Source organism: Zalophus californianus, chromosome 9 (genome assembly GCF_009762305.2).
Source record: "Zalophus californianus isolate mZalCal1 chromosome 9, mZalCal1.pri.v2, whole genome shotgun sequence".
Taxonomy (NCBI): domain Eukaryota; kingdom Metazoa; phylum Chordata; class Mammalia; order Carnivora; family Otariidae; genus Zalophus; species Zalophus californianus.
In genome coordinates, this window is record NC_045603.1 from 60,911,641 (window position 1) to 60,936,573 (window position 24,933).

The following is a 24,933-nucleotide window of genomic DNA, read 5'->3' on the forward strand; positions in this document are numbered from 1 at the left end:
GGTTGGGCAACTGCCTTCGGCTCAGGTCATGATCCTGGAGTCCCGGGATCGCGTCCCACATCGGGCTCCCTGCTCGGCGGGGAGTCTGCTTCTCCCTCTGACCCTCTTCCCTCTCGTGCTCTCTATCTTTCATTCTCTTTCTCTCAAATGAATAAATAAAATCTTTAAAAAAATAAATAAATAAAAATAAAAAAGGACCAAGGCTCTTAAACTTCATATGAAGAACATATGCCCAAGAATAGCAAAGAAAAAATATGAAAAAGAAAATTAGCAAAGGGGGATTCACCATAACCAGTTATCTAACATCCTCTAAAGCAACTGTAACTAAACATTATGGTACTGATCAGTGGATCTAATATAGAATCCTTTAATAGATGTCAATATATTTGAGAATATTTTTAGGTAAAGAACTTCTATAATGGTGGATACATGTCATTACAAATTTGTCCAAATCCATTGAAGGCTTTATGATAAATGAAATAAATCAGATAGAGAAAGATACTGAATGTTTTCACTTATATATGGAATCTAAAAAAGCCAAATCATAGAAGTAGAGAGTGGATTGGTGATTGCCAGGGGCTGAGGGGGAGGGAAATGGGAAGATGTTGGTCGAGGGGTATAAACTCCCAGCTATAAGAGGAATGCGTTCTAGGGGTCTAATGTACAGCCTGGTGACTGTACTTAATACTGTGTTATATATTTGAAAGTTAAGAGAGAAGATCTTAAATGTTATCAATACACACACATAATTCTGTTAGAGGATGGAGGTATTCACTAACCATTTTGTGGTAATTATTTTGCAACATATACATATATCAACTCATCATATGGTATGCCTTAAACGACATATTTTAATAATATCTTGATAAAGCTAGAAAAAACTAGAAAAACAAAAATAATACGTTTGTCCAAATCCATAGAATGTACAACACCAAGAGGGAACACTAAACTACCGACTGTGGGTGATAACAATGTGTTAGCGTCGGTTCATCAGTTGTAACAATTATACCACTCTGGCGGGGGTGCTGCGAATGGGAGAGGCTATGCATGTGTGGGGGCAGGGGGTATATGGAGAATCTCTGTATCTTTGATCATTTTTGCTATGAACCTAAAACTGGTCTTAAAAATAAACAAAAATTGTTGGTACATATAGGAAAATATATTCAAGGTTTAAAGCAGTGATCATAATGCAAAATGAAGACAACAGACATAATTTTCTGCTTATCAGATTGGCAAAAATAAATAAGTTGACAAAACCCCGTATGGGCAAGGGGGTTGGGAAATGGGTGATATCATACAACTTAAATTCACTTAAACCTTCCAGAGGGAAGTTTGGCAATGTATACAAAATTTAGAGTAACACCTCCCGATGTTCCAGTAATGCTGCCTCTAGAAAATTCCTACAGGAAAATGCACAAAGATGTGTATATATACATGAGGAAGTTCATCATAGAATTGTTTATAAGAGCAAAATACTGGAAATAATTCCAATGTATGTAATTAGTTAAATAAAATCTAGTATATACATGCAATGTAATACCATGCAGTAATTAAAAGTGATGAAATAGATCTATATTATTGACATGAAAAGATATCCATACATACTGTTAACATGTAAAAAAAAAAAAGAAGTACTGAGTGCTTGGATTGCTCAGTCAGTTGAGCGTCTGCCTTTGGCTCAGGTCGTGACCCCAGGGTCCTGGGATCGAGTCCTGCATCGTCCCAGCTCAGCGCGGAGCCTGCTTCTCCCTCTGCCCCTCCCCCTGTTGTGCACGCGCTCTCTCTCTCAAAAATAAATAAACAAAATAGTTTTTTAAAAGATTCTTATAAAAAAAAGAAGTACCTATCCCTTTCTTAGGGACGCTGGTTTGTTTGTCCCCAGGGGCTAAGTTCCCTAAAAGTTTACTGATCTAGATGTCTTCCCAGCACCGGGTGAGGTGGCGACCTGGGTAAGGAGGACAGAAATGATCCTCTCCTTAGAGTGACACACAGTCTGGTTTCTGGAATGGGGCTGAACACGAATATTTTGACCTTCTGAACCCGTATAATCAGGACACTCTTCATTTTAAGGTCCACTTTATAGCAGTGGAAACTGAGGCTCAGGAAGTTAAGATAATTGCTTCAGGTCTGTACAAGCATTTCCTCTCCTGGGTCTGTGGAGGGAGAGGAGGCCTGCTGTGGGCCCTCCCCAAATGTGCCAGGGGTTGCTGGGAGCAGAAGGGTTAAGGGGTGTGGAAATGTGAGCTGAAGAAGGAATAGAGGTGGAAGGGAAGGTGAGGTTGGGTTTTGGGGAGGGGATGGCATCAAAAAGGCAATGGATGTCATCCAAGACCCTCAGCCCCTGCCACCACACAGTCTCGCCTCTGCGGACACAGCTCTTCAGACCTGCCTGTCAAAAGTGGGCCTTCAACACATAATGAATGAAGGAATAAACAAATGAAGGAATAAAAAGAGACACAGTTTATTATTGTATTGGAAGCAGTACAAAGAGCAAGCCAAACCCTTCTCAGACCTTGGCAGCCCCAGCTTCTCTAGGTCACCCTGCATTACCAGATCTGTGAGATCCTTCAAGTCTTCCCAAGTCTGGACAGTCATGAGGTAGGAGGGGGCTCTGAGCTGGCGGCTCAAGAGCCACCACCATTCTGAGTCTGTGCTCAGCTGCCCTCCAGGTCCATAGATTGCAGTCCCTGGAGTTCCCTGGTGGGGTCATGCCTGCCAGGCCCCCTTGACTTGGAGCTAGATCTGGGAGTGCAGGGAGAGGCACCCTGGTCCCGGGCTTTGCAGGCAGAGCAGAACTTGGTGGTATCATCTGGGCAGTGAGGGTGCTCTGATCTCTAGGTATGGCAGGACCAAGATCGAGGTGTCACCAGCCCCCAGAAGGTTGTCTGTGCCAGAGAGAGGTGACTTGTGCATGAGTTCCCTCCTGTGCCCATGCTACACATCCAAGACATAGAAGCCCCCAAAACAGGCCCTGGCCCCTGATCAAACGGCTGTTGAATTGGGCAACAAAAGAGGACTGGCTGTTGGGGAGGTGAGGTGTGTCCTTCTGGACGGGGAGCTGAGCAAGGGTCATGGTTCCTTACCTGGGGTAGGGGGCAGTGTCGCCGAGCATACCATTCCTGGCAGTACAGGCTGACCTGGATGCCTTGGCCCAGAAAGAGCATGGTCCACATTAGCACATTCCACGCTGGGCCTGTGTGCCGGTCATGCATCATGAAGTTCATCAGCCCTGATGCAGGAGGAAAGGTTGTTATTCCAATTCCAGATACCTCGTCTCCCTGGCTGCCCTCCCATCCCAGGGCACTGGGGAGAGATGGAACAGGAAGGCATCATTGGGCGAGATCTTGAACCCAGCTCCAGCAACCGTAGAGGTCTCACGTGGCTCATGTGAAAGCAGGATTCCTCAGTTTATACATCAATATCCTGGATCTTATACTAAACCTTCCAGCCTCATGCCACTTCTCCCCCTTTGTCTCCTTCTATGTGTGCCCTGCTCAGATGCTCCTCTCCAGCCAGAAATCTTCTAGATTCCCCCAAGAAACACCCTACTTCCTCCCTCCCTGTTCCCAAGTTCCTTCCCACCCCAACTTTCATGCCTCCCCCCGGAAGGGTGTGTGGCCTCCCCTGTAGGCCTAGAGTCTCCAGAAGCAGGACTCCAGGCCTCCTCCCTCTGGATGGCTCCCCCTCCTGTGGCACATGGAGGCCCAGCTCACCTCCAATGACAAAGAAGAGTATCAGCATGACAGGGTAGAAGAATCCCAAGACAAAGCAGAAGATGTACTCATGGACCACCGCAGAAACCAGGAACACACCCAGCATGGCAGCCCCTCGGGCCCGGCCACCAAGGAGCTGGCAAGGGTCAGGGGAGAAGGGTGGAATGAGTCTCCCCAAGACTCCTCCACAAAGACCCCCTCCGTAAGGAAGCCAGGAGAGTGTATGGTACAATGGAAAGAATATGGGATTTGGGGTCTGAAGGGCTGATACGTCTTATTTAAGAGCATTTTATTAGCTCTTACATGCAATCTTTAAAAGGGGATATAATAATACTTACTTCTCAGGGTTACTGTGCAGGTTATGTATGTGAAAAGTCTTGGTAACTGAGAGTTGCTATATGCATGCTCCTTAGAAGGCTAAGGAGGGGAGAAATGCTCTGTGGTGGGGTGGAGTTAAGGATAAGGAAGGAAGGAACTTAGATCCTAAGGAGGATTTTCTGCCCAATGGGTTGGGTAGAAGGGGGTAGATGGAAGCCAAGGGGGCCCCTAGGTCTGGAAAAGGTGGATGGTGCAGATGGAGGGAAGGAGAATGTCCTGGAGAGGCTCCATTAACTGTGGGAGCTGAGGGGGTCTGCCGAGCCCATACCCACAGCCCATCTTGATAGACATAACTGTACAGCCAGTCATGGACCACCACGTTCCAAGTGCGGTAGTAGTTGGAGAAGGACGTCGAGTTCCACCAGTCCTGGGGAAGAGTGGGGTCAGGGTTAGGGGAAGGAGGTGAGCATCTGGGTCCTGAGTCTTCCCAAGCCCGAGCTGCTCCTCCCTGCTTCTTGCACCCTGGCCCAGTGGTCCACGGGGAGCTGGCCCCTGGCCGAAGAGAGACAGCAGGCGCTCTCCCAGCTGCCTCTTCAGGACCTGGGGCCCTGCCCTCCCTCCTTCACCCCCTCTCAGGAGAAGATGATTCCAAAGTACCATGCCCATGAAAGCAGGTAGCCCTGGCTAGTCAGGAGGTGGAGGGGTGGCATTAGAACGGCATCCAGTGGAGCACGTTTCTCATGTGGGAGACTGACAGCACAGCGGAGGTGACACCCCATGGAGCCACCATCCTCCCCAGATCACTCCCCAGCCCTCCCTGCATCCAGCTCCCAAGTGACCAGGTCCAGGCCTTACCCGGTAGAACATTCTGTCTCCAAATCGGAGCATCTCTGCGAAGGCGTTGAGCCAGCAGTGGAGGAAGGCAAAGAAGATGAGCAGCAGCATGAAGATGCCTGGGGGGTGGGGACAAGGGTTGCAGGTCAGACTGGCCCACCTGTATCCCCTGGGAAGCTCTGAGGAGCCCTCATCAGCAACCAGGGCCCCAACTCCTACCAGCCATTTACTAGTCACTCACTAACTCATGCATTCATTAACCCATCCATCTGCTCATGAACCCCATGCCAGATTTTGGGGATGCACAGATGAATCTCAAAACACCTGACCGTCAGGAGTTCACAGAGTGGTTGGAGAGAGAGAGAGAGAAGAGAGAGACAGACAGAGGTAGAGATAGGGACAGAGACATGTCCAACCACGTATCAAGGTCAAATGTGCTGGGAGCTAAGCATGATGACCATTGATATGCTTGGGAGTGCAGAGCAAGGGGTGAGTCATGGTGATTGATGGCTAAAACTGAAAGGCTTCCTAGAGGAGGAGGCATCTCAGTCATAGGCCTCCAAAAAGGGACAGGATTTCACGGCTGGAAAATGGGGAAAGGGCAGTCCAAGCTGAGGGACCAGTAGGAGCAAAGGCCCGGAGGCATGAAAGTGCCATGTCTTTCAATGAACAGGCCGAGCTTGCGGCGGGATGAGATGGGAGGGGCTGCCTGGGAAGGGACCTTGAATGCCAGGCCAAGGGGTCAAATCTTATCTGGAGAGGCCAGCAATGCGGAGTCACTGGAGTTTTTTTGTTTTTTGTTTTTTGTTTTAAAGATTTTATTTATTTATTTGACACAGAGAGAGACACAGCGAGAGCAGGAACACAAGCAGGGGGCGTGGGAGAGGGAGAAGGAGGCCTCCCGCCGAGCAGGGAGCCCAATGCGGGGCTCGATCCCAGGACCCTGGGACCAGGGCCTGAGCTGAAGGCAGACGCTTAACGACTGAGCCACCCAGGTGGCCCGTCACTGGAGTTTTTGAAGCAGGGTGGGGAATGGTTAACCTGGAGGAGGGACGTTCATCTGGGCAGCAGTGTCTGGGGCAGGCAGGAGTGGAAAGACTGAAGGGGTAAGGAGACAGGTGGGAGGCCAATGTAGAAAGAGAGCGTGGAGTGGTCATCTGAAGTGAGCAATGATGGGAGGGGCCACATGTGGGAGAGGTTCCAGAGCAGGAGGTGTTGAACCTGACTGAAGGGAAAGAGTGAGGGGAGGCAGGAATCTCCTGCTAGGAAACCTTCCCCCGGGCGCAGCCCCCTCCCGCCCTGCCTTCAGTGGGCATACCTGGCAACGTGGCGTGCATGATGGAGAGCACCAGAGCCCGGGTACTGAAGGGCTCCCGGCTCATGTTGGCAAAGACAGGGACGCAGAGGCGGCTTAGGATGAAACAGGCATACAGCACGCAGCCCAGGGCCTGGGGGGGTGCGGGAGGGGTGGGGGACACGTCACTTTGAGAGGGGTCACGAGCAGCTGCCCCCTGGCTCTGGGATTGGATGGTGGCCCAGCCCCTGCCTCCTCTTACCTCAGCACCGCCCTCTGACCTCCTCCCCAGGCCTCCCCACCTCACTCCCAGAAATGCCCCCTTGGCCACCACGAATCCGCCCTTCTACCCCATCTTCTGACCTGGGCAAAGTTCTTGGCCACATAATTCCACCTGACATTGGGTGTCCTGCAGCAGCAATAGGGATAATAGAAAGGAAATAATGGGAATAATAGAAAGGAAAATAAAACGGCAAGGTCCCTGATGGGCCTGGGCATTCGGGAAAGAGGTGCAGGGTCTTACCTGGGATAAGTCTTCCTGTAGATTAGCGTGGGGCAGAAGAGGAAGTAGAGGTAGCTGGAGAAACTGGGGGCCTGCGTGCCCTCACCTGGGGAGGAGTGAGAGGGCTCCATCAGTGAAGGGGGAAGGGAGAGAGGGCCGGGGAGGGGTGGAGGCTGGGGAAGGGCTGGGACTGGTGGGTGGAGGGTTGGATAGGACCGGGGTTCGGGGGATGGGTGAGGGGCTGGATATTGGGTCTGGAGGTGTGGTGGGGAAGTGAGACTACTCAGGAGCTGAAGCTGCTCTTTGACACCCTTCTTTTGCTTCCATTCCAGGCACCCTACTTTCTGGGACAGGACCTGCTTGGTCAGCGTTTCATTTGGCACTCACAAGTTCCACCACACATTCTCTCTCTCCTTCTGTTCTGACTTCCCAATATAAGGCTCTCATACCCTGGGTCTTTCCAGGCTAGGCCTGGAAATTGGAAAGTACCAGAAATCCTGGGTAACAGAGGTGCCATATCTCAGAGGTGGGACCTGAGAATGCCTAATGACTAAGGCCCACAGAGTCCAGCTGGAGGCCAGAGTTCTGCCCTGGGGGGCAACACAGGCTCAGGAAGCCACAGATTTTATGAGCATCCTGCAACCGCTGACTTCACTCAAAACAGCCAAAAGGCTCGAGTTCACAGCAGGGCCAACCCAAGGCCTCACCTACTCTGGCACAAAGGGTTCCAGGCATAGCCTCTCTCAAGAAGGAGTAGCTCTTCATCAGGAGCCTGACCTGAGATGGAATGGAAAGGAGGTTAAGTTGCTGTGTGGCTTTGAGCAAATCACTTAACATCTCTGTGAGCTCTTTTACAGAAGAGAGGCAGGCGGATTGCAAAATCTGTAAGGTCAAAGCCCATACTTTATCTTTTTGTCGGGTAGTCTTATAGCCTAACAAGCAGCTGCCGGGATGAGTCAAGGGTAAAGGGGTACAGGAAAGGCCAGGGCGGAGCCTCCAGCCAGTTAACCCCGGTGACTCCTTGCAAAGTCCGATTGTATTTGCACAGCAGCAAATTTCCTTGGAGCCGGCTTGGTGCGCTCAAATCCTTGGCGCCGGACTCCGCCTCTAGGAACTAGCTCCGCCCCTACCAATACTGCAAGTACAAGTGCCCTCCCCCAGAGGAGCCCCGCCCCAGCCTCGTCTTGCCCATCACCTGCTCGAAGACTAGGACACTGCGGGACGCGGGCGGGAGCTGATACTCCAGGGCCACGTGGACCGGGAGGACGCAGACGACAGCGGTGTGGGCGACCAGCAGCACGCAGCCTAGGGCCACCCCCAGCATCCAGGCCCCTCCAGCCCGGGGCCACGCCCACAGCCGCAGGGCCTGGTAGGGCGCCAGCAGAGTGGACAGGAACATGGGGACCCATGTCATCAGCGCCAAGGGCAGCTGTCCAAAGCTGTAGATCAGTAGGTCAAACTCCAGCATCAGCCTTGGAGTGGAGAGGGAGAAACAAAGGAGACAAATGTGTGGCCCATCCTTGTCCCCTCCCTCGGCAGTCAGAGCTCTTGGAGGATAAACTGAGGTATTTTGTGAAGGTTACTAGGGCCCCGTATCTGAAGGTTTTCAAGATGGCACCTCTGTTGTCCCGAACTTCTAGCACAGGGTGTTGCCTGAAAAGACTCAATCATGGGGTGGGTTTGCCTACAAATGACCTTTAGGGCCCTTTGAATCTTATGATATTGCAGGAGGGCTCAGAACTTTGTATGCCGTGGGTATTACAATATGAGGTATTCAGAGTTTATCCTTGATTTCCGTTAGTTGTGTTCTTTTGGAGTATCTGTAGCTGTAGACAGACTTAGTGGAAAACAGGTCACTGGGTGTTTTATTTGCTTATGTTTAGAGTGTATGGTTTGGAACGGGGAAAAATGGGAAACCACCTAAATGTCCACGAGGAAAGGACCAAAAGCTGGCACGTCCCGACTGCAGTCGTTAAGAACAGTGGGCTGACATGGAAAAATCTCTTAGATAGGAAGAGAAGTTGAGGAGTAGAACCAGAACAATAAGTACAGTAAGTATCTTATTTATGTAAAGCCTCACAACAGATACTTTCTTTGTTCTTATATACATGTGGATGCGAACGCATGGAAAATGCTCTGGAGGGAAACTCTCAAAACTGTTAAAAATGTTACCTCTGATAGAGGTCTGGGGTTGGCGGAGTGGTCAGGAGGAACTGTCACTTTTACGTGTATTTGAACTTTTTACTGACATTTGATCCTTCTACTACTCATATAATTAACAACAATTTTACCAGAAGGAAATACTGTTGCTGAACCCACAGATCCTTGGTCCTCTTCCTGTTACTGCTTCCTAAGCCGTACTTAGGGTGAGGTAGGTGCAGTGCAAATACAGACCCGCCCCCCCCCCCCAAGATCTATAGCCCTCTGAGACTCATCCCCAGATTTGGGGGTGCTCTGGGGCGGATGCCTGTGGGCATGTCTGGGTTCCCCACAAGACTGGGAGTGCCTCACAGACAGGGATGGGGTCTGGCCCTCATCTCTGGCCCCCAGGGTGGGTACTTGGGAGGTGCTCACTGGAGGTTGCCTGGATTGAACGGTGCTGACTTGGGAGGGAGTGTGAGCGAGTGGTGCGGTGTGAAGTGTGCCTGTGTGCTCACGTGTATCTGCCTCAGGGCAAGGTTCCTACTGAGAAGTATTTGAGCAGAGGAGAGAGTGTCCCCTGAGTGGCTGACCCGGGAGGTCAGACCAAGGGCCATCCAAGGCTGTGGAAGGAAGAAGTCTAAGAGTGTGTTTTAGGTGGGAAGGTTGTTGGAAGCAATGGTGATGTGTGTCCAATAATCAAAGGATCAAAGTTGGGGGGGGCTGTGCAATGGCAAGTGGAACACTGGGGACCTAGGGGGTCTGATCTGTGTGCCTATCCCAGGCCGGAGGGGGGCCTACCTGCCCTCGTCAATGAAGTCGATGGCCAGGGTGCTGATGATGAAGACACAGAGGCCGGCGATGAACATGTGGTAGATGGTGCGGAAATGTTGCACCTCCATCAACTCGCTGCAGGGACAGGGGCCCAAAGTTCGGTGTGGGAGGGTCCTCAAGGTCGTGGGGACCAGCTCAGGCATGATACACATGTGGGGTGAAGACTAGCGATTGGGAACTTGCACCTAAGGGCTGGGACATGGCTGGGACTTCTCACCGTGGTGGCCTTTCTTCCACAATCATGCCCAGGGCAAATGGGGAAGATGAACTTTAGAAACCCTCTCCAAGTCTTCCCTCCAAACACCTACAACCCGAGGATTAGAAATGAGGGGTCCTGGACCCCCTCCCGCCAGCCAAAGCTCTTTCTTTTCCTCCCATCCCCTGTCCTTGATGTGGACTCACTCAAGCAGGGACTTTCGGATGATGAAAATTTTCCGTTTCCCCAGGGCTGGCTCCCGGGCCCTGAATGAAGACAGTTGTTCCGGGTCAGGACCCAAAGGAAGAAGGCACTGGGTAGAGAGCAGAGCCTTGCAGAAGGTGAAGACTTGGGAGCCAAGGGCAGTAGTAGAGTAAGGTCAGGGTGAGGGCCAGAGGGCAGGACCAGGTGGAAGGTCAGGACCAGCGCAGAACAAGGCCCGGAGGTGGAGGTCAGAGTCAGGCAGGCGAAGGCGATAAGGGGAAAAGAGAGAAGGTTGAAGTCGGGGTCATGCCCACACTGGCAAAGGATGCGTGAGATGATATTTAGGGCTCATAACCCTCACGGTAGAGGAGCCTGCGACAGGAACCCAGCCCCCCCGCTCCTCAGACGCTCACTTGCTTGAGGAATCTGGAGGAACGGAGGGCACAGGTCCACCTTGTGGTGGGTAGGATTGTACGGCCTCCCACAGGACCCGATCCAGCAGCTCCATCAGCGGTCCCTGAGCTTGCTCCAGCAGCTGCGTCTTCACAGCCTACAGGACAAAGCAGGGCAGGCCCGCTGTCTCCATCTAGACCGCCATCCTCTCATTCACCATGTATTTGCTGAGCTGCTTTCTCTGTGTGTCGGGCCCATCACTAGGTGCGAGGAACAGGCACGGCTCTGGCCCAGGGGTTCCTCCCAAATTTATTTCTCTCTGGCTTCCCAGGGCAGCAGTGAGGACCAAGGAAAGCCACTTTCAGGGCCAGGGTCTGGATGTCGACCACCTTGTCTTGTCTGACCCTACTCTCTTCTTCTTCTCCCCAGCCTTCCCTCTCTCTTTAGTCCCACCAACAGAAGACTGTTCACTGGCTGACTTTTGGCCCCTGCCCTGCTGACCTGTATTTCAAACCCCTCCATCTTCACCCTTAGCTCTCACCTGATCTGAGGGGTTTGAGCCCAAGAACAAATTGTCTTTACAACGTCCCGGTCCCTACAGACCTCCACTCCAAGACCTGTCCATCTTGACCTCTGACCTCCCTCACCTCCATATGTCGGGTCCATTGCACCAAGTCCATGCCTCCGTCCTTCTTGGTGTTTCCTAGGAGGCGGGGTCAAAGGGCACACCCAAGGGGGAGGAGTTAAGGTGCTGCCACCTGGGACAGACCCAGAAACATCTTCGGTCCAGGAAGTGCTTTCTGTCCGCTCAGCAGCCTCCCCGCCCCCAACCAGTGGAGTATCTAGTATCACGGTGGGGCGATCAGAAGGGGAAGTTACTTTTGCAGGGGGTGAGGCGGCCACTGGGAGCCTGATGACATTACCTGGGAAACGGGAAGCTACTCCGTTCACCCTCGGGGGTGAAAGAGTCCACAAGATAGGGCAAGGCCCCAGCTCTGAATATCTTTTTGCTTCCCTCTGCTGGCTGGGCAGTGAGGGGCAGAGGCGGCGGCCACCTTCCCTCACCTCCCAAGACAGCAGGAGCCCCCTCTCAACAACGCGTCCCAACCTCCAGCCCGCGCTGAGCTCTCTGCGCCCCCAGAGGGTGGTTCACCTTCTCCCGACGGTCGCTCTTGTTGCTCTCCTCTGGGCCCTTCTCCCCGCCGCAGTCGGGCCGCCTTTGGCTCCATGGTGTGAGTCCTAACTGGGCAGCAGGCGGCTGTGCAGTGCTCCCTCCCTCCCCTCCTTGCTGCCTGCCCGGCTCTTATCTCACTCAGCTCATTAGACAGCTCCAAAGACTAAAGTCCTCTCGGGAGGAGGGAAACTCCAGGAGCACAATCGCTTATCTGGCGCAGAGGGTAACACTTCTCAGCTACAGGCCGGGCTCTGCCGGCTGTCCCAGGGATGGTTGCCACCCCCCGAAACGGCCCAATCCGCCACCCAGATGTCCAGCTGAGTGAGCCACCCCTCCCGCAGGAACAGTGTCTCTGCATGCCTGTGTGCCGTGGGGAGGAGGACTTTGCTTCTCTGAAGCTTATCGCCTAGCACGACTCCCCTGGCCATCTCCTTCCCAGCAGCCTGAAGGATCTTCGGGTACCAGCGCACTCAGCTCCCTTAGACCATGCGATGAGGTGTGTGGTGTGCATGTGAATCATGTTCTGATGGGGTTGGCGCCTGTGACAAAGGCGGTGCTGTGGCTCCTCCAGGAAGTGCTGGGTGCCAGGGCCCCTGGGCCGCAGCTCTGCCCGACACCTGCTGGGGTTAGCGTGTGGGCAGAAAGGAGGCAAAACAAACCCTTATTCCGGGCCCAGGGGACGCCAGGCGTTGTCACGGATGGAAGAACAAGATTTAAATCCTCATTCGCCAGCTGTGTAGCTTCAGGCAAGTGACCCAAATGTTTTAAGCCACAGTTTCCTCCTCTGGAAAACAGGGGCAAAAGTCCCTACCTCACAAGGTTATCGTAAGCACAAAATGAGGTAGGCCACGGAGAAGCACACACTCCAGGGTCTGGCCCGTGGGAGGGGCTCAATAAGTAAGACTTTCCTTCCCTTTTCAGTAGGATGTAACAGAAAGGTAAGTACTTTGAGAGTTCTTCTTTATCGGTTCCTCCTGGGGATTAACTATTAATCCTTCCTCTCCCCTGTCCCGTTGTGTTCAAATATTTGTGTTAGAAACAAGGTCACAAACTGAGACAAAGGCCTTGACCCCCACGTCTCCCCTGCTCCCACTCCCTGGTGGGTAGTGGGGCGAGGCTCGAGGGCTGGAAACCTCTACCAGTGGCTGTCTCCTGCATTCCCACCGCAGGAGAGGAGAGCTATGGGGGGGCGGGGGGCAGAAGGTGGGAGAGAGAAGGGCTCCATAAATGTGAGAGGTAGAGACACAGAGACGTAGGTCAGAGACCCCCAACACAGCTTTATTCACACCCCAAGCCCACACTAACAATCTCTCCATGTGCGGGGTCCCAGGGGGCGAGGGGGACAGTGGGGTAGGGCCTGAAGGTGGAGTGTGGGGCTCAGGGCTCCTGAGTTACTCATCACTCAACAAATGACCCAAGATGACAGCCCCAGGCTCCTTCCAGTAGCCCTGCAGTGCCCCCCCACACTCCCCCAGGCTTAGCCACTGCTCGCAGTGGGGCAGGAAGAGCTTCCATCGCCATCCGGGGACCCCGGCAGGGGCTGGCCCATCCGATCCACACACCAGCAGGGACCTCGGCGCTGCCCCTGGGAGGAGCGGCACTAGGGAGAGAGGCACAGGGATCAGAGGGGCCGCCCTGAGGACAGGAGGGCCCGCCCTGAGGACAGGAGGGCCCGGAGGGCCCGAGGGGGCTGAGTCTGAGTATGCAGGGACATCTGAGAGCTCTCAGGCTCCCTTCTCTTGCTCCTCTCTTCTCCACCCACTAAACTGGGCCTGTTCTTCCAGGCCTGAACCACGGTTCTCAAAGTGTGGTTCCCAAACCAGCCGCGGCAGGAGCCCTAAGGGACTGCGTTAGAAATGCAAATTCTCAGACTCTGGGGGGAGGGCTCAGCCACCTGTGTGTTCACAGCCCCTAGGCAGCCGTAAGCCAGCTCACAGATGGGAGCCCCAGAGTTAGGCCTTCCTGGGTTAGGCAGTCTGACGCCTCTACTACAGCATGTGGCTGTTCTCTGGGTTTGTGTGGGCCCTAAAGTGGGGGGATCTTAAAGGCAGGGGCAGGGTCTTCTTTATGCCCTTTGTAAGCTCCCCTCACCCCATCCCTGGTAGGACCAAGGGGAAGAGAGGAGAGGAGGGGCCTCACCTGCCGCTTCCGGTAGAAGCCCCGATGGTCACAATTAGGCACGTAGAGGGTATGAGCCCCCCGATACACCTCGGTCTGCAGTTGCTGTAGCACTGAGTCCAGATGTTTGCGGCACGGGCCCTGGGAGAAGGGAGAGCAGGCAGCTCAGAACCGTCCCAGCCTAGCTCCACTGTACAGCCCCCAGGGCCCCCAGCCAGGCTCCCAGGACGCGCACGTGGGAGACCACTCCAAGCCCAAGGGGACAGCCTCAGATGGGAGTGTCCAGGGCTCCCCACCCCTCCTGCTCTCTGCCAGTTGCAAACGCACCATCTCGGTGTCTTGGACACCCCCAGGATTGGGTCGGCCCAGAGTGGTAGCGGCCCCCGGATTCCTCTGTTGGTCTCTGCGGTTCGTGTCCTGTGGACGAGTGGTTCCTGCTTGGGGTTTGCTCTCCTTAGGATTCTCTCCTACAGCCACAAGAGGAATGGGGGAGGAAGAGTCCAGAAATCAGAAGTCAAAGACCAGAACCAAACGGAAGAGAGCCTTGCTCACCCTGACTCCCCGAAGTGGGAGGAAGAGAGGAAGAGAAGAGCTTTCCAGGTAGTGGAAATGAGGACGGTTAGAACTTGTTTCCTCCTGTACCTTCTTCTGGCCTCAGTTTCTCTCTCTGACAAAGAGTGATATTACCTTTCCTGACAATATCTCCAGACTAGTCTTAAGTCTTATAAGGGAGAAGCATTTTGGAAAGGAAACATCCAGGACAAGCACAAATATATTGGGAGGCCTTGGGCTTGGGGGTGAAAAGACCTGGCTGTTCCCCCAGAAGCCAGAAGGGGGTGCACCAAGCCAGGAAGATGAGGCAGGAGAACAAGGGATGTGGGATGGGGTTAGCAGGGACCCAAGTGGAATGTGTGTCCCCGGTGTGACCCTGCTGTGACTCAGCCCATCCCTCCCAGGCTTTAGACATGGTTACTTTTGGGGCACTGCAGTGGGGGCCTCTCCCTTCTGGTCTCCCATAGCTCAGCCCAGCTCAACCCCAGTGGTCCCAAGAACAGTATGATTCAGCCCTTAACGGGGCCAGGCAGAGGGCAGGTTGCAAAGATGCAGGGAATGGGGGGCTTCTAACCTGCAGGCTGTTCTTGGCTCTGGAGAACGTGTCATACATGGTGTCTGGGGGGCCTGGGGAAAGCTCAGGATGGGAGGGGTGAGGAAATAAATCAGGACCAGGACATCAGGGTAAGGAAAATGCAGGGAGGGGAGTATGCACTGCTTGGAATTTGCCCCAGCTGTAAAATTAGATATTATGGCCCCAAAGGGATCATCTGTTCCTTTTCATGCCCAAAGACAAGCTCTGCTCAAGTCCCCAATCCTCAAGCCTAGACAGTTGCTCCCACCTGCCTACTAACCGCAACCCAAGAGCCATTCCCTCTGCCATCCTGACTCTGACCCTTCTTCCTCCACCCTTCTCAGACCATGCCCCTCATTCCCTCCATTTAGCACCCTACCACGACCTTGCTCCTACTACCTCCTCTGACCCACCTAGACAACCCTTTCTATGAGGACCCCTAGCAGCCTGGGCTCAGGCATTTGGACAGAAAGAAACTCCCAGTTAACTTCCCATCCCTTCCCATGGAAGAAACCAGGAGCTCAGATGCCCGGGGCGGGGCGGCGGGGGGGGGACTGCTTTCATTTCCTGCCCTCCTTATGTCCTTGCTGCCCCCCATCTTTTGGATTCTGACTCACTTCTGTCCCACCCACCCAGTGACTCAGCCTTCTATTTTCCTCCCTGGGGTAGGGTGGGGTAGGGTGGGTGGAGGGTTCTGAGCGGCTTTAAATCATAACCCTGATTTGGCAGATTTCCTTCTTTTCCCACCTCTATCCCCTTCTCTTGAGGCCCCTAGCGCCTGCCCTCTGACCCTAGTCTAGTCTGAAACAATTCTGGGTTTGGAGCATCTTTTGTTTTAGACCCCATGTTCAGGTGCTTTGGACACCCTGATATTAAGGGGAGAAGGGAGGGCTATTTCTCAGTGTGTGTAGGATTTGAGAGTCTGGGTTCCCTTCCCTCCTTCTCTCAATGGAAACTGGGAACAACATCTGGGTCATTTCTCCAGCTCCGGGGGTTCGAGGAAAGGAGCTGGGATGCTGTGGCATGGCCCTAAAACCCTCCATGCTCACCTTTCCCTTCAAGAGAAAATAAATGGGGGGGGGGGAGGTTAAGGGCTCAAGACATTTCCCTGCGTTGTCCCCAGGGCCTGTAGCCGCACCCCAACCTTCTAGCTGCTTCCCGCCCTTGCCCCTTCACGCTCCAAACGTGCCCCCCCCCCCAAGGGTTAGGAAAAAGAAGCATCACTGACAGAACCCAGAGGCTTGCAGGGCTGCCCGCGCCGGGCTCTGCGGGACCCTGCTCTCCAGGACCCTGCCCGGGGCTGTGCGGGGCTCACGTGGGCGGGGCAGGGGCGGGGCGCGGACTCACCCGGGGGCCCCCGCGCCCGGCGGCAGCGGCCGCGGCCCAGCAGCAGCGCCCGCAAAGGCGCCTCGTCTTCCTCGGGCGGGTGGCACTGCAGTCCTGGGACGCAGTTAGGGGTGTAGACCCCGCACTGCTGTCCCTCCCTCCTGAGGCAGCCCCCAGCTTCCGTGCAGCCCTCGGTCGGCGGCCCCCCATCCTCCTCCTCCACGCAAGCCCCTGGACAACCCGCCTGCACCCCCTGCCCGCAGCCTGGGCACCGTGCCAAGGCGGCTCCTGAGCGGGCAGCGAGCAGCAGGGTTAGCAGCAGCAGGGGCCGCAGCAGCCCGTAGGGGGTCATGGTCAGGATTTTTTGTCCCGTCCACTCCTCCCAGAGCAGTCTTAGCGCAGCTGCTGCCCGCCGCCGCCCCTCTGCCTTAAGTAGCCGCCGGTCAGGGGCTGGGCCCTTTAAGAGCCAGGTGAAGGGGGGTGGGGGAGAAGGCAGGGGCATTCCCTAAACTGGGTGGGACTGGAGAGGCCCCCCCCCACCTGGGTCCTCCCCACTTTTCTCTCCCCCTTCCCTTCCCAGTTTCTGTTTACTTCCCAAATGACTCTGATTTTTCTTGCTTTGTTCCCGGGACTCTCGGCCCGGAATTTGGGAGCTGGACAGCTGGCTGGAGGCACTAGAGGGTGGGGAGGGGTGGAGAAAGGAGAGGACGGGAGCTGGGATGAAGCGAAAAACCTGGAATCCAGTCCATGTGTATGTGTGGGGGATGAAGGGGCGCAGGGACTCTGGTGGGGAGTGAGGGGCCTGCTGTCTGAAAGGGAGGGGGGAGGGATGGGGTGTGGGAGTCACAAGGGAGATGTATGCAAAGGGAAAGAGACAAGGCCCGGGATGCTGGATAATGGGGACCTTGGAAAACCCAGTGCTGGTGGGAGAATGTAGCCCGAGGGAGAGGAGAGGAAGAGCAACCTTTGAGATGTTACTGTGGGAAAATGGGGGTCAGGGGGCCAGACTGGGTGAAGGTGGTAGAAGGGGGGAGGTGGGGAGGGTGGGAAGGAGAACCTTGAATGTATAGGCTTTACGCCTAGGATTGTGGTGGGGCCACCGGAGTATCCCAGAGGGCCCCCATGTGCAAGGGTGAGAATAGCTGAATGCCTGGCAGGTAGGGACAGGGTAGTTGTGAGGGACTGGCCTGTTGAAATAATGGAGGTGGAGGGGGGTGGGGCAAAAGTTAGAGGAACCCATACTTTGGGTGCTCTTGGCAACAGTGGACAGAGAACAGACACCTGCCCCCCTTCTGTCCTTCATCCAGGTTAGCCTCCATTCCTTTCCTTTCTTAGAATCTGCCCCTTCACCCCTAGTATCACCCATTGGGTTGTCTGGATTCATCGGGTTTTGCTTTGTCCAGGGGGCAGTGGACTGGGACAGGGCTGGGTATTTCTGCCAGCTGCGTAGCCTTCACTGCACTGGTCTGTCTACCCCCCCAACCGCCCCCCCCCCCAGGGCAGTGCCCCACCCATCCCCAGCCCTCCTAGCTGAGCCTGCCTTCCTAGAGGCAAGAGGCAGGAAGAAGGACCGCTCCTCTTGGCAGCTCACACCGGCCCTGCTCAGGATTACGCAACAAGAGCCATCTCATTCTTTCCTAAAACAAGGGCTCTGGGCAGTGACTAAGTTTAAATTCTGGGCCCACAAGCACTAATGTCAGCAAGGGCTTCCTGAACTTTTAGGTAAATACAAAAGAAGAATTTCACTCCCAGCACCGCTCCCCACCCTGCCCTGGCTACCCCTGGGACCCTAGAACATGAATTTGGGGAGCAGAGTCTTGCAGTAGCTGTGACCCACTGAGGCAGATTGGACAGGCTGGGAGGAAGGGAGTTGGGGGACTGGGAGAGGGCAGCTCTCCTCCACTCTGCAGAGACTCTGTGACCTCCTTCTCCAAGCTCTGACCCCAGGGTGGAGAGCTCTGTCCTGTCCCCAAAGCCTTATCACTGTTCATGGGCTCCAGCTTGTTGCTCCTGCATCAAACAGGAGGGCAGAGGGAAGTTTGGGATGAGGAAGAGATGGACGCGTTCCCTGCAGGATCCCAGTGTGGCTTTGTAAATGTTCATGCTTCTCCGTTGTAGGTTATATTGCAGGAAAGCCCGGCATTTGGGTCGCCTCTCCCATCCACCACTCCTTCTCAGTACTCCCTTCTCAAACTCCCCGTACCCCTCCCGCACCACCACCACCCTTACAACAGATTTGCCCTCCTGCAAGCATGAGCTGGGCCGCCCAGTCCAGGACCCCCACCACGCTGGCACCACACTGTCCTTTCCCCCACCCTTCCAGTGTGGATGTCCAGAGCTGCACTGTGTGGGTGTTGGAGTCTAACCAGTCTCTTCCTTGCAGACTGAGACTCTTGGACTCGGCTTTTCCTCCCTTTGGGATGCCCTTTACCATAGCACCGGAAAGAGTGGGAACTGCAGCACATGCTGAGTGCTCAGGATGGAGTGCGGGCCAAGGTGCAGGCCTTTGGGACTCTGGCCTCCTTGTGAATGAAGAGTTAGCTGAAAGCTTTGCCAGGGCTGTGAAAACAGGCTTTTCCAGAAGTAAACTCTGCTGGGCCTCCTCTTTCTCTTGCACGGGATGCTCTCTTCTGTGGATCCCTTATGCTCTGTGTCTCACACACACAGCCTGTCTGTCCAAATCCCTGACGCCCTAGGTGCTGACTTCCTTTTGAAAACAAGGGGTAAAGGAAAGGGCTTGCCTAGACCCTTTGAGCTTTGAGTCTGAGGAAAGACAAGTGGTGGCCCATTTCACAGACAGAAAGACTGGGGGTTGTGGATCAGTGACCACATCAGGACATGGCCCAAGGCTGGTGTGGGCTGGATGAGAACTGTTGTGATAAGCTCAGCTGGCCTCCAGACTTCGGTCCCTGCAGTCTGTCTCCCACACAGCCTTCCGGTTGGTCCTGCTGTACACAGTCCTGCTCATGCGACTCCTCCTCAAAACGCCTCCGGTGGTGTGCAAGGTCCCCTCCCTCCCACCTGCATAAGTCCTGTGCTCCCATCTACCATCCATGGCCTTGTGGACAGTGAACCTGAAAGCATAGGCTGGTTCAGCCAGCTGGTTGGATCACCTTCCCTAAAACCCCTGTCGGTCTCCCATCTCAGGGTCTGAACGGAGGTGAGGGGAAGTGGATGTGTGGCCTAACTGGTGCTCAGAGGCGATTTCTTCCTCTGGACTCCAAGCTCTCAACTCACAGGGATAGAACCCTCATTTGCCCTCAATACACATCAAATTCCATCACCTGTTCCTTGGCTGCTGGGCCAGCTCTCCGCCTTCCTTTGAATTCATCCACACTGTTGTGTTGCTGTCTTAAATTCTTGTTTATCTTTTCCTGTGTCTTACTTTTCTGGTTAGATAATGGGTTAGATAGTGAGTACTTTGAGAACAGGGGCCCCACACCGTCTTCATCTCTGGGCCCCCAGATCCCATATAAGGAGTTTGGAATTGATACAAGTGAAGGTTGGTGGTTTTGGTGGGAGCAAAGGCACTGAGAGGTCAACGGGGCACATTGTACCTCTTCTGGAGGCTACACCATCGCTCCTGAACTTCTGGGCTAGCCCAGCCCACCCCCGGAGGTGTTCTGGCTCTCCCACCTCTTCAGCCCTCCTCTCTCTTTTCCTCTTCTCCCCCTTGCTCTTAGGATAAAGGTCAAAGAGTCTAAGAGGCCCAGAGTGTGGTCAGGGTGCAATAAGAGAAGGAAACCTGGCCCCAGAATAAATTAAAGAGGGCTATCTGGAAGGGTGCCTGGGTGGCTCAGTCGTTAAGTGTCTGCCTTTGGCTCAGGTCACGATCCCAGGGTCCTGGGATCGAGCCCCGCATCGGGCTCCCCGCTCAGCGGGAAGCCTGCTTCTCCCTCTCCCACTCCCCCTGCTTGTGTTCCCTCTCTCGCTGTGTCTCTCTCTGTCAAATAAATAAATAAAATCTTTTTTTTTTTTTTTTTTTTTTTTTTTAAAGAGGGCTATCTGGAGAATACGACTTTATACTAGAGTTTGGGAGAAGAGATGGGAAGACAGCAGGGCATTTTTCTAGACCGGGCTGGAGTCAGCCAGGCAGTTTGGGAACTGGGAATCATTAGTGGACAAGGAGCAGCAATTGGGGATCCGAGATTTGTTTCTTTGCAGTTAAATGAGTTAAAGTATATTCAATAGATTCATAGAGCATCTATTTATGTGGATGTAAATAGGTTATGTGGACATAAATAGGGAGAAATTGTGCTCTCAGAGAGCTTAGAATTTATATCTGTCCATCCAACACACACTTGACAAGCACTTAAAAGAACAAGTATGCTACAGTATTCCGGGATAGAATGTAGACTGTTGCAAATGAATCTAGCTGTATTATATAGGTCTATGACATAAACACACTGAAGGGGGTGAGGGGCAAAAAGGTGCTGACCTAAGTAACTTTAGAAAACAGTGTTTTGGGGGCGCCTGGGTGGCTCAGTTGGCTGAGCGTCTGCCTTTAGCTCAGGTCATGATCTTGGAGTCCTGGGATAAAGCCCTGTGTAGGGCTCTCTGCTCAGTGGAGAGTCTGCTTCTCCCTCCCCTGCTCCCTCTGTGCTCTCTCTCCCTCGCTCTTGTGCGCTCTCTCAAGTAAATAAATAAAATCTTAAAAAAAACACACACAACAGTGTTTTGACTGGACAGTATAAGGCTAAAGATAAAAGGCACAGCATAATCCACATAAAAACACTGTGCTCTAGTTGATAAATTTTCTCATGGGCTTATAGGTTACAAATTTTTGAAACTGCTTTACATGTATACTGGGGTTGAACAAGTAAGTTATGGGTATTAGGAGCCAGGTTTCTCATTGTTGGTGGGAGAAGTCACAGATAAGTAAGGGGGAGAGGCTAGAATGTATCCTGTGGTGCTTTGTTAGGAATCAGAGATCTCAGTATGAACTCATGTTTAGCATAATCTACATACAGATGGGCAATACAGAAGCAACTCTAGATATGTGTATATACATGGGTTAGCATACGTATTATCTAACTCTGTTCGCTGAGAGGGCCTAGAAGCAATGGCACCTCAATAGCAGTGAGCATACGTAGCACCCAGATCTTGTTTTCTAAGTACCATTCTCCAACAAAAGGAAGCAAAACTCCTTCCAGAAATAGCTGATTCTAGGCCTGGTACAGGAAATACAAGATGAGCTAGAACGCTTTGTAGTACCAGGAAGTAAGGAAATGCTCAAAAAAAAGCCACAAAAGGATGGGAGCATATCAAAGAGACATAAGAACCAACCTGAAAGGACTCTGAAAGGTCGAAGCTGAAAAAATTTTGTGCAACAGAGAAATAATATAATTTTGGATTAAATAAGGTAGAAAATAAATATACAAGTGCATACTGATTGTATTCATTTGCTAAGGCTGTTGTAACAAAGTACCATAGATTGGGTGGTTCAAAACAACAGAAATTTATGGTTTCGCAGTTCTGGAGGCTAGAAGTCCAAAATCAAAGTGCTAGCAGGGCCATGCTCTTTCTGAGACTCTGGGTAAAGTGCTTTCTTGTCTTTTCCTAGCTTCTAGTGGTAACCATCAATCCTTGGCATCTCTTGGCTTGCAGATGCATCAGGCAATCTCTGCTTCTGTAATCACATGGCCATCTTCATGTTGGCTTCCTTCTGTGTGTATCTGTCCAAATTTCCCCTTTTTATAAAAATACCAGTCATATTGGATTGGGATCTGCTTTAATGATCTTAACTTGGTTAAGTCTGCAAAGGCCTTACTTCCAAATAAGGCCACACTCTAAAGTACCGGGGGTTAGGACTTCAACATCTCTTCTTTAATTCACAATTCAGTCCATAACACTGATATAAATAAGTGGTTGAATGAATAAATAAATAGATAGATAGATAGAAAAATAAATAAATAAATAAATAAATAAGGACGAGGAGACAAATTTTCCTTCCAGGAGACTTCCAATGTATGTAGATACTCTGCCCTCCAGAAGACAGAGCTTAATACTTCTCCCGCCTTGGGCTAGAATTGGTGACCATGCTTCTAAAGAATAGAGTACAGGATGTAGTTTTTCTTTTTTTCTTTTTTTAAGATTTTATTTATTTATTTGACGGAGAGAGACACAGCAAGAGAGGGAACACAAGCAGGGGGATTGGGAGAGGGAGAAGCAGGCTTCCCGCGGAGCAGGGAGCCCGACGCAGGGCCCAATCCCAGGACCCTGGGATCATGACCTGAGCTAAATGCAGACGCTTAACTGACTGAGTCACCCAGGCGCCCCCAGGATGTAGTTTTTGCAGGAGAAGGGAGAGAGGGGGGAAAAAAGAATACAGTACAGGAAGGAAAAATAGTGACTTCGTAGGGAAGATATCTGGCAAACATTACCTTAACCATGTGATCAAAGTTAACTTCACCAGAGATGTCAAGAGGGTATTCATGTGCCCCCTGATATGATGACACGGGAAGCACTTCACCTCTATGAATTTCTTTCCACAAATCCATAACCCAATCCAACCATAAGAAAAACATCAGACAAATCCAGGTTGTGGGACATTTTACTGGATACCTGGCCTGTTTTCCTCAAGACTGTCAAGGTTATGAAAAACAAAGACTGAGAAACTTCCTCAGACCAGGGGAGACAGGGGAGAGATGACAATGAAAGCAGTGTGGTACTCTGGATTGAATTTCAGAACAGAAAGAGGACATCAGCGTAAAAATGATCAAATCCAAATAAGCTTTTTAAAAAGGTTGGGGGGGAGTCCGAGTGGGGCGAGCGAGCTGAGTGGTTGTGTGGTCGCTTCTTGGAAACCGGTAGCGCTTGCAGCATGGCTGACCAACGGACTGAAGAGCAGATTGCGGAATTCAAAGAAGCTTTTTCACTCTTTGACAAGGATGGTGACGGAACTATAACAACAAAGGAATTGGGAACTGTAATGAGGTCTCTTGGGCAGAATCCCACAGAAGCCGAGTTACAGGACCTGATTAATGAAGTAGATGCTGATGGTAATGGCACAATTGACTTCCCGGAATTTCTGACAATGATGGCAAGAAAAATGAAAGACACAGACAGTGAAGAAGAAATTAGAGAAGCATTCCGTGTGTTTGATAAGGATGGCAATGGCTATATTAGTGCAGCAGAGCTTCGCCGTGTGATGACAAACCTGGGAGAGAAGTTAACAGATGAAGAGGTTGATGAAATGATCAGGGAAGCAGATATTGATGGTGATGGTCAAGGAAACTATGAAGAGTTTGTAGAAATGATGACAAACTATGAAGAGTTTGTAGAAATGATGACAGCAAAGTGAAGACATTGTACAGAATGTGTTAAATTTCTTGTACAAAATTGTTTATTTGCCTTTTCTTTGTTTGTAACTTATCTGTAAAACGTTCCCCCCTGCTGTCAAAAAATATGCATGTATAGTAATTAGGACTTCATTCCTCCATGTTTTCTTCCCTTATCTTACTGTCATTGTCCTGAAACCTTATTTTAGAAAATTGATCAAGTAACATGTTGCATGTGGCTTACTCTGGATATATCTAAGCCCTTCTGCACATCCAAACTTAGATGGAGTTGGTCAAATGAGGGAACATCTGGGTTATGCCTTTTTTTTAAGTAGTTTTCTTTAGGAACTGTCAGCATGTTGTTGTTGAAGTGTGGAGTTGTAACTCTGCGTGGACTATGGACAGTCAACAATATGTAGTTAAAAGTTGCACTATTGCAAAACGGGTGTATTATCCAGGTACTCGTACACTATTTTTTTGTACTGCTGGTCCTATACCAGAAACATTTTCTTTTATTGCTACTTGCTTTTTAAACTTTGTTTAGCCACTTAAAGAAAATCTGCTTATGGCACAATTTGCCTCAAATCCATTCCAAGTTGTATATTTGTTTTCCAATAAAAAAATTACAATTTAAAAAAAGGTGGGGGGGTGCTGGCTGTTTCAGTTTGTAGAGCATGCAACTCTTGATCTTGGGGTCATGAGTTCAAGCCCCACGTTGAGTGTAGAAATTACTTAAAAATAAAATATATACTTTTAAAGATTTTATTTATTTATTTGACAGAGAGAGAGACAGTGAGAGAGGGAACACAAGCAGGGGGAGTGGGAGAGGGAGAAGCAGGCTTCTTGCGGAGCAGGGAGCCCGATATGGGGCTCGATTCCAGGACCCTGGGATCATGACCTGAGCCGAAGGCAGACGCTTAACGACTGAGCCACCCAGGCGCCCCCAAAATAAGATATTTTTTAAAAATCCAAATAAAATCTGGAATTTAGTTAATAGTGATATCCCTGTGTTGGTTTTTTAGTTTTGGCAAATATACTATAGACGCTTAACTGTCTGAGCCATCCAGGCGTCCCTAATCTCAGTTTCTAAACAAACAAATAAAAATTTTGTATGTCCCATGCCCTGAGCTGAGGATACAGAAATAAGTAAGATGGCCCCTGCTTCCAAGGAGCTCACAGTCTACAGAGGATGGTCACGTGAACTGCTGACAATGACAATGATAATAATTAATAATAATACTAATAGTTATGTTATCTAATACTTTCTATATGCTGAGAACTGTGCTAGCACTTTACATTTAATGCTTACTGTAAGTTTATAAGGTGGGTGATGGGGGCACCTGGGTGGCTCAGTCCTTAAGTGTCTGCCTTCGGCTCGGGTCATGATCCCAGGGTCCTGGGATCGAGCCCTGGCCCACTTCTCCCTCTCCCACTCCCCCTGCTTGTGTTCCCTCTCTCGCTGTGTCTCTCTCTGTCAGATAA

The 24,933-nt window shown here is 51.8% G+C and overlaps 3 protein-coding genes across 3 annotated transcripts; 1 reads left to right on the forward strand and 2 right to left on the reverse strand.

Annotated features, from left to right (window-relative positions):
- Nucleotides 1-2,437: 2,437 nt before the first annotated feature.
- SOAT2 (sterol O-acyltransferase 2) lies at nucleotides 2,438-11,742 on the reverse strand. Its single transcript, XM_027593781.2, has 15 exons — nucleotides 11,581-11,742; nucleotides 11,075-11,130; nucleotides 10,448-10,584; nucleotides 10,037-10,096; nucleotides 9,602-9,709; nucleotides 7,857-8,133; nucleotides 7,369-7,438; nucleotides 6,683-6,767; nucleotides 6,523-6,568; nucleotides 6,184-6,313; nucleotides 4,887-4,984; nucleotides 4,360-4,458; nucleotides 3,714-3,849; nucleotides 3,084-3,229; nucleotides 2,438-2,885 (listed from the first exon to the last, which is right to left on the reverse strand). Exons 1-15 carry the CDS (start codon nucleotides 11,654-11,656, stop codon nucleotides 2,835-2,837), a joined length of 1,575 nt encoding a protein of 524 aa, XP_027449582.1. The 5' UTR covers nucleotides 11,657-11,742; the 3' UTR covers nucleotides 2,438-2,834.
- A 1,116-nt stretch (nucleotides 11,743-12,858) lies between these two features.
- On the reverse strand, nucleotides 12,859-16,752 carry IGFBP6 (insulin like growth factor binding protein 6). The gene is made up of 4 exons (XM_027593888.2): nucleotides 16,193-16,752; nucleotides 14,047-14,186; nucleotides 13,741-13,860; nucleotides 12,859-13,201 (listed from the first exon to the last, which is right to left on the reverse strand). The coding sequence occupies exons 1-4, from the start codon at nucleotides 16,671-16,673 to the stop codon at nucleotides 13,079-13,081; spliced, it is 864 nt and encodes a 287-aa protein (XP_027449689.2). The 5' UTR covers nucleotides 16,674-16,752; the 3' UTR covers nucleotides 12,859-13,078.
- Nucleotides 16,753-22,902: 6,150 nt separating this feature from the next.
- LOC113922505 (calmodulin-A-like) lies at nucleotides 22,903-24,090 on the forward strand. Its single transcript, XM_035721810.1, has one exon. It carries the CDS (start codon nucleotides 22,995-22,997, stop codon nucleotides 23,472-23,474), a length of 480 nt encoding a protein of 159 aa, XP_035577703.1. The 5' UTR covers nucleotides 22,903-22,994; the 3' UTR covers nucleotides 23,475-24,090.
- The last annotated feature ends 843 nt before the right edge of the window (nucleotides 24,091-24,933 follow it).

Coding starts and splice junctions, on each gene's coding strand:
- SOAT2 (XM_027593781.2), bottom strand. CDS start 11,656: ATGGAGCCAAAGGCGGCCCGACTGCGGCGGGGAGAAGGGCCCAGAGGA. Junction 9,710..10,036: donor ATCCGAAAGTCCCTGCTTGA/GTGAGTCCACAT, acceptor CTGTCCCTGCAG/CGAGTTGATGGAGGTGCAAC. Junction 6,569..6,682: donor TACAGGAAGACTTATCCCAG/GTAAGACCCTGC, acceptor TTGCTGCTGCAG/GACACCCAATGTCAGGTGGA.
- IGFBP6 (XM_027593888.2), bottom strand. CDS start 16,673: ATGCCCCTGCCTTCTCCCCCACCCCCCTTCACCTGGCTCTTAAAGGGC. Junction 13,861..14,046: donor GTGTCCAAGACACCGAGATG/GTGCGTTTGCAA, acceptor CCCTTCTCCCAG/GGCCCGTGCCGCAAACATCT. Junction 13,202..13,740: donor GCTTCTACCGGAAGCGGCAG/GTGAGGCCCCTC, acceptor CTCTCTCCCTAG/TGCCGCTCCTCCCAGGGGCA.
- LOC113922505 (XM_035721810.1), top strand. CDS start 22,995: ATGGCTGACCAACGGACTGAAGAGCAGATTGCGGAATTCAAAGAAGCT.